Source organism: Tachypleus tridentatus, chromosome 13 (assembly GCF_004210375.1).
Source record: "Tachypleus tridentatus isolate NWPU-2018 chromosome 13, ASM421037v1, whole genome shotgun sequence".
Lineage (NCBI taxonomy): Eukaryota > Metazoa > Arthropoda > Merostomata > Xiphosura > Limulidae > Tachypleus > Tachypleus tridentatus.
This window is the reverse complement of record NC_134837.1, coordinates 221,308,703-221,316,711: the sequence shown is the minus strand read 5'-3', so window position 1 is coordinate 221,316,711 and position 8,009 is coordinate 221,308,703. Positions and strand designations below refer to the sequence as shown.

The 8,009-nt window shown below is 33.4% G+C and overlaps 1 protein-coding gene across 1 annotated transcript; it reads left to right on the top strand.

Moving 5' to 3' along the window:
- The first annotated feature begins 1,299 nt into the window (after positions 1 to 1,299).
- Positions 1,300 to 7,765, top strand: LOC143238616 (uncharacterized protein SCO4629-like). The gene is made up of 3 exons (XM_076478987.1): positions 1,300 to 1,683; positions 3,708 to 3,831; positions 6,799 to 7,765. Exons 1-3 carry the CDS (start codon positions 1,510 to 1,512, stop codon positions 7,266 to 7,268), a joined length of 768 nt encoding a protein of 255 aa, XP_076335102.1. The 5' UTR covers positions 1,300 to 1,509; the 3' UTR covers positions 7,269 to 7,765.
- The last annotated feature ends 244 nt before the right edge of the window (positions 7,766 to 8,009 follow it).

Below are 8,009 nucleotides of genomic sequence, written 5' to 3'. Positions count from 1 at the left end.
GCTGATGTATCCTTCTCCTTTCGTAATGGACGTCATCCTGTTCTTCGACATTTCGTGTAATTTTCCCAAGTACTTGCGTCTCATTAATATAAACTTCGAAGTTTCGATCTCATCATTGGCAATTTAATGCAGGATATATATATATATATGTTTCAGATGGTGTAGATGTGTAGATACATTCAGTGAAAGAAAAGGATGTTTGGAATTACTTGTACATCTCTAAACGATATATTATTTGTCAATATGCATTGTCTTTTCGTATATCTTATGATTAAAACTTTAAAACATTTATTGACATCAATTCGAATAAAAAAATGGAATAACTGAAAATTAATCTACATTGTTGAGGCAAAAATAAGCACAGGCTTTCCACAGATTAATCTTTTAGTTTTAACAATACTCTTAAACTCTGACTTTAATCACATTTCAATTTCTCCTTCCCTTCTCTTTCTTAGTTTAAGAGCTTCTTTTGTTAAGGCCCGGCATGGCCAACCGTGTTAAGGCGTGCGACTCCTAATCTGAGAGTCGCGGGTTCGAATCCCGGTCACACCAAACATGCTCGCCTTTTCAGCTGTGAGGGCGTTATAATGTGATAGTCAATCTCACTATTCGTTGGTAAAAGAGTAGCCCAAGAATTGGCGGTGTGTGGTGATGACTATTTGCCTTTCCTCTAGTCTTACACTGTTAAATTAGGGACGGCTAGCCCAGGTAGCTGTCGTGTAGGTTTGCGCGAAGTTAAAAACAAACAAACAACTAAGGAAAGCCATCTTTCTTGTCCTTTTGACTATTTTTTTAAATTAGACCCACACCGCAAAGAATGATAAATAAAATTGGTAATTTGTGAAATATAGATATTAAGTAGGGAATTTAAAGAATAACAAATATATACAATTGTTCTGAAGACTCTTTCAACATACTTAACAGAGGCAGGTGCGAAATATTGATAGTGCTGAAGGTAAATCCTTTGTAGACGAATAAAATTATGAAATGGATTAAAAGTATTTCTATGTACTGTTTGTTGACATCACATATTTAAGAAAATAACACTTTTTGATAAAAGAACTTACACTGTATGTCGAAACACCATTACAATGTCAAACATTACACTGTATTAATTAGTTTTGTCTCACGGAAATGTTTGTGAAGTAAAAATTGGTCTCATAAAAATAATTATCGTACAGGATGCTTTATTATGTATTTTGTAATCGAAGTATTGCTCTTCTTCCTCTGACGTATTGCGTCTGAAGTGTATCAACATTGTTCATACTAGCTCTACGTCACTTGCACAGGTATTACCCAATCGATCTTTATAACGTAACGGGCCATATAAAGCATGCTCATGACGTTAAGAAGTACAGCATTTTTGCAACAGCGATATAAAACATTGTTTTCTCTGATGAACAGGAAACAGAAAGTTTCTAAGCCTCTTAGTTCAACGATTATTCAAGCCTGCACAGATTATACATATGTTCTTTGTAGTTGTGTAGTTTATTGAATCACCGAGGGTCCATGATGCTTCGCAGAGAAACGCCGCAAGATGCCATAGACACAGTAATGGAGGGAGAAAATAGGCAGGAGAGTTTGTCAGCTAACCTTAAGTTGGAAGAACTGGTATCAGATGAAGATCTGATTCACGCTAAGACTTTGTGGGAGTACTTGCTTTTCCATCACGATTTCAAAAAGGTATATATCAAAACTAAAACAAAGCAGTTACCGTTCAATATATTAGAACTGTCATGTTGATAGCGATAAATTGTGTTATTATTACATCTGTTGTAATTACAATATGCACTGAATATTTTAATCGAAGGTACTGATTAGAGTAAGTTAATGGGCTATGAAGTTGGTTTTCCTTTCGAAGCAATAACAATAATAAGGCTTAAGAGACATTAATTGGGTTTTGCATTCCAACTTAGCTTCTTTGCCTCCAGTTCACGTCATGAAATAAAGTCCTCCAAGAATATCCCATAAATATTTTGATTAAACTCTTTTTCTAAAATATGTAAGGAAAAATGGAACTTATTATAATAATGTAGAAAGCTGATTAGATTATCTTACTGTTTACATCGTTCGCTACCAGTAGGGTTAACGTATTACATTACACTGAGTAATTTTACAACAGTGTAAGGAACTGGCGAAAAATTAGGTTACATCACTTGTTTTTTTTTGTTTGAAATAAATATGAAATCCCAGTAGTAATGATTGCAATTAACTGTTATAATGACGGGCTTTTTTTTATGCATCTTTTGTGACTTGCCTAGTATGAATACATCACTAACTAGCAAAATCATTGACACATAAAATATTTGACAGATAGTTTTGTAAAATATACTTGAAAGTCGATAGGCCTGTCATGGTCCTTATAAGTAATGCTAAATGATTTTTTTTCTTTTTATTAACTATAAATCTAAAAATTAATACACGTATTTAATAAGCATACTTATTTACTGAGATGTTTGAAAATACGTTACTTAAAATATCAACTGATCACTTTCTTAAATAAAGTTTGAATAGGGTGAAAATATAGACTACTTTCCATATTGTGCACTCTAAGGATAATACTGCTAAAATAATCACTCAGAGAATTTTACCACACATAAGTTCAAAGTTTACTGAAAAATCACATATTTTTCATGTTTTGTTGAATAATTTAAACATGTAAATGTTTAATAATGTTATAATATTACAGTTAAGTTTTGTTACTTTTTCACATCGACTTGAAATCAAACCAAGTTTCAAAATTTTAAATGAAAAAGGTTTTATGTATAGTTCAGAGTTACTAACGTGAATGCATACAACACAATTAAAAAGAAACTTGAAAAACCATTTTGTTTTATGAGAATCTGTACAAAAAAGTGATTAGTGTAATGTTAAAAGGTATTTGTGATATAATAATTATTGTCAAATAGAGATTTGTGATCGCTATTTCAGAGCACTCACTTTTTAATTAGTGCACTGATTTTTATACTACACCTTTTTTTAACTGACGAGTCTGAATTATTAACTGAAAATAAATTTTATGATATCATAGTTGTCGAAATAGCGTTTTGCCATGTAATGTTTACTTTCTTGTCCATAGTGTTAACTTTTAAACCAAGTAAATATAATCCGGATGACCTAAACAGTACACGATATGCATGTTAGACAATTACTTGATTATCACGGCGATAGCCATGATTAATTCTTTATGACAAGAAACCCACTTGAAATAAAAATGTATCTCAGACCAGTGGTATCGGTATTAACACTTTTATTTATAAGGAGAGAACAACGTTTCGACCTTCCTAGGTCATCTTCAGGTTAAATGTTAATACCCATACCAGCCGTTCTGATATACAGTCATGATTAATTGATCTGATATTTGAAGACGACACATCTACATACTTACCATTTTATGGAGTTCATTAGTGATATGTTTAGTAAGATATTCTTTCATACTTTATTGATTTATTGTACTTTTTTACTGTCTTGTCACACGAAAAATATATAAGAGTGATGCATAACAATCATTTAAATTATTATATCCATTTTTGTTGTGTTTAAAGTTTCCAATAAAAATTATTTTGACTTTTCACCGAAACCACTTACAAAATTTGCTAACATTCTTCATACATGAAAAATACTTATTTGAAGGTTTTTTTTGTACGATTTCTCATTTTAAATTTATGAATTTAAAATAAAATAAAATAAAAACTGTTGTACTGCAGAGTGACGTCATCTTGTTACTAGGCAACAATGACATTCGAACAGCTGAGTATGCTGGTAGTCTTTATCTCAAAGGTTACGGAGACTGGCTTGTAATTTCAGGAAAAGCAGGCAACATGACGAAAGGTAGGATTTTTAAAAATTACCAATATCAATTAGAAATATATCTTAGGAAAACAGTCTTAATAGCATAAGTCTAACGTTTCTAACGAAAAATTTAATACTCTGGAAAAGGTGCCATTCTTAATGCTGTGAAGATCATTCCCAAAGTCGAGGCTTAGTGAGTAATATAATCGATATAAATAAACAGCAGTACGTATGTGAATCTGTTCTTTATACGCTTCCACATTTCTTGGTCAACCACCATCAGACTTGTCACAATGACACAGGACAACATGAGGAAGGCCATGAAAGGGTTGGGGTTGGGAACCCGCATCTTTTATATAAATAAATGTTCATATATGTGTATAACTATTCCTTATAAGCTTCCCCATTTCTTGATCAATCACCACCACGCATGATACAGTGATATAGGGTGATATGAGGGAGGCTGTACGCCATCTGATTTCATATTGATAGAATGCTTGAAAACAGCGTGCCTTTCTTTTCAGTATTGGATTCTTTTGTTGCACTTTTAATGTTTATTAGGCTAGAAAAAATTTAACCACAGTTTCCAATCCTTTGTGACAAACAACTGTTTTTTCACCCGTCTAACTCCAGCTATAAATAAATAAATATAGATTTGGTTTGAATTTCGCGCAAAGCTACACCACAGCTGTCTGCGCTAGCCGTCCCTAATTTAACAGTGTAAGACTAGAGGAAAGGCAACTAGTCATCACCACACACTGCCAACTCTGGGGCTGCTCTTTTATCAACGAATAGTGTGATTGACTATCACATTATAACGCTACTTCGGCTGAAAGGGCGAGCATGTTTGGTGTGACGGGGATTCGAACCCGCGACCCTCAGATTATGAATCGAGTGCCTTAACCACTTACTTGGCCATGTCGGGCCTAATAAATACAGAAAAGTAAGAATTGATATAAAATCAAATTAGAAGTCAACGGCTTCATGGGTTGTCTGTATATTACAGGTCCACAATCCCTTTTCCGAAACCCTTGGGGCTAGTTGTGTTTCAGAAGTTTTCTGATTTTAAAACAAATGTATCACCCCATTAGGGTCCTGGGCAGCACCCATAATCAAACATTAATATTGCAGCAAAAACTTATGAATACTCACACTAAGTGTATTAAATAAAGACAATATATACTACTACAGTTTATTTATAGAGTTATATACTGATAAATAAAATAATGTTTCTGTTTTTTAAGTCATATACAGTGGTTGTTCCAACACCATATTCTTCAGTAAGACGCCGCACAGACACACCACGATCAAGCTTCTGCAATAATTCCACTTTCCGCGTTATTGATAACGACATATGTTTTTCCTTTTCTCACTGTTACCCATGGGGATATATGCAGCTCTTTTTGACATTTTCACAGTGAAATGAAACACAAAGTCATAAAATAAAAAGCAAGAAAAAAATATCAGCGAACAGCAGACACACATGTAACCAGTAGGAGCTCTGAAACATAACTGACGCGCCAATCAGACCGCTGGGCAATTGGGCCACGCCACTACGTCACACCTGAGTGACGTGGGTCAACTGGGTGTGGAGTTGGGTCAGCTGCTATACTGACGCTCCACACTCCACAATAAAACTTCCGTTTTCGGAGCTTTTCAAATTTTATAACTTCGGGTACGGGATTGTGGATCTGTATTTTCGTTTCTAAATGCGTGGCCAAGCGCGTAAGGCGTGCGACTCGTAATCCGAGGGTCGCGCTAAACATGCTCGCCCTCCCAGCCGTGGGGGCGTATAATGTGACGGTCAATCCCACTATTCGTTGGTAAAAGAGTATCCCAAGAGTTGGCGGTGGGTGGTGATGACTAGCTGCCTTCCCTCTAGTCTTACACTGCTAAATTAGGGACGGCTGGCACAGATAGCCCTCGAGTAGCTTTGTGCGAAATTCCAAAAACAAAACAAAATCGTTTCTAAATAAAAATTATCGATTCTTATCATTATAAAATTGCAAAAGAGAGTTAATTGCCATCATGGTAATTAATTTTGTTTCAAAAGTTAGTAAATAGAAATGTTGATACAAAAATTTTAAAAAGGAAATGACGCTACTCATATAAACTGTAGTAATTTGGAAATTAAAAGGGAAATGATGCTACTCATATAAACTGTAGTACTTTGGAAATTAATTTACATAGTATTTAATTACCTTTTAGTAAATGTATTCGACTTGAAAACTACCTTTTCCTTCTTTCTTTTCTAATCTACCTGAAGTATTCAAACTAAATGCACTTTATTTTCTAACAAGAATATGAAAATATTTGTGCCAGCAAACAACTGACAGCAAAATAATGCTATATCTTAGGATGTTACTTGTGAAATATTTGCCAAGTTGATTCTGATATTTATTATATTTCATTCTCATTCCCAAGAATATTACACACCCTCTAAAATAATTTCCTGTCATTTGTAGCCCCTTGACGTTTTAATCGAATTATACCTTGAAACGACTAAAGAAAGACGAAAAATTGGATTTTCACTTCGAATATAGGATAAATATGCAAATGCGATTTTGTAACAAAATGTTTGTTTTTGAATTTCGCGCAAAACTACGCGAAGGCTATCTGCGCTTTTTAGCAGTGTAAGACTTCGTTTCTTCTGTTTACCAAAATTTTACACTGAATAAAACCAAAACTGTGTGAAGTTGAAAATGTAACTAGTGCCGTTTACTGAGGAAAGTAATAATTCACATATAAAAAAAACATTACGCGAGGATGAGATAACGTTTATCATCTATAGGAAAGCAATTTGACACAAAATAGTTTGGCGATTTTGTGAAAGAGAGAAATAAATTTCAAAAACTTTGGCTGATTGTCCGAATGAGACCATTTACATCTCTAGTATATTAGAACGCATATTATATTTGATTGCTTGCGTAATTTTCAAATACGAACATTGAAAGCAGGAAATATTTTAATTTATTTTTTATTTAAAGTATTCAAATTTCATTTCAGGAAAATGGACAAGACCTGAAGCATACGTTTTCCGTGATGTGGCACTAGATATTGGGGTACCAGAAAATCGAATTATTATAGAAAGTCAAGCTACAAATACAGGAGAAAACGTTAAATTTTCGTATAAAATTATGAAGAAATACAACATTAACCCATCGAGCATTATTCTTGTTCATACACCGTATATGGAACGTCGCACGTACGCCACCTTTATGAAACAATGGCCAGGAAATGTGACGTCTTTACGTGTCATGGTGACGTCACCTCCAATTACTTTGCTCCATTACCCTACACGTGCTGTAGGAACGATGCGAGAAATATTAGCTGCAATGTTAGGAACATTTCAAAGAATAAAGATTTATCCACATACTGGATTTCAAGTACATCAGAACATTAATTCAGAAGTAAATGAAGCATTCGAAGCTCTTGTCAAAACCGGTCGTTACAACGATTATATTATCAGTACTTGATCCTTAAAATAAGTATTAAAATTAGAATTGAACCCAGTCTAATATAGTTTTAACTGTTTATATTAACGTATTTTTCGAAATATGCTGCGTAGCTACAAAAAAGGGCTTTCATTACTATTGTTGAAAGACGATCGAGCGTCTTGAAACATTTACTGTACCTCTGAGTTTCAGTTGTGCATCCGACTGAGAGATAAAACCACCTTTTTCCTTTGACGAGCTTGTCTGCCAATGAAATTATATTTATAGACTTACAATAATACATTTTAAGATTTGAAAATAATTATGTTGGAATGTTCAATGAACTTCAAATTTCCATAGTACTAATATTTCTCTTAGAAGAATACTGTTACACTTGAAATTGGAGATGTTCGTGAAACGATTTTCATTATTAAACGAATGTTGATCCTGTTTAGAAATAGAGAATATTAAGCAATTTTTTAATTTTTTGGTACACATTACTGTATTATGAATAAAATATTTTATTAAAATATGAATAAGACCATTGGGTTTTGCGTTTGTGCTGGCTCTACCTATGGAATCTACTCCTTTGATCTGAAATGTTATTTACCTTTGAAAAGAAATATAACTTTCACAAAAACAAACAAAATATAAACAGAAATGTGTGTTTGAAACGTGTTACTGTACTGGCTTTGTTACAATAATAACGTATTCATCTTCTGCTCCTATTCTCATCAAATTAATATTCAGTCTATTATCAAACGCGTTATTTTGTATAAACAT

Bases quoted from the DNA above. Each gene is read 5' to 3' on its own strand.
- LOC143238616 (XM_076478987.1), top strand. From the start codon at position 1,510: ATGATGCTTCGCAGAGAAACGCCGCAAGATGCCATAGACACAGTAATG. The intron at 1,684-3,707 runs GTATATATCAAA...GTTGTACTGCAG, and splicing joins TCCATCACGATTTCAAAAAG to AGTGACGTCATCTTGTTACT. The intron at 3,832-6,798 runs GTAGGATTTTTA...ATTTCATTTCAG, and splicing joins AGCAGGCAACATGACGAAAG to GAAAATGGACAAGACCTGAA.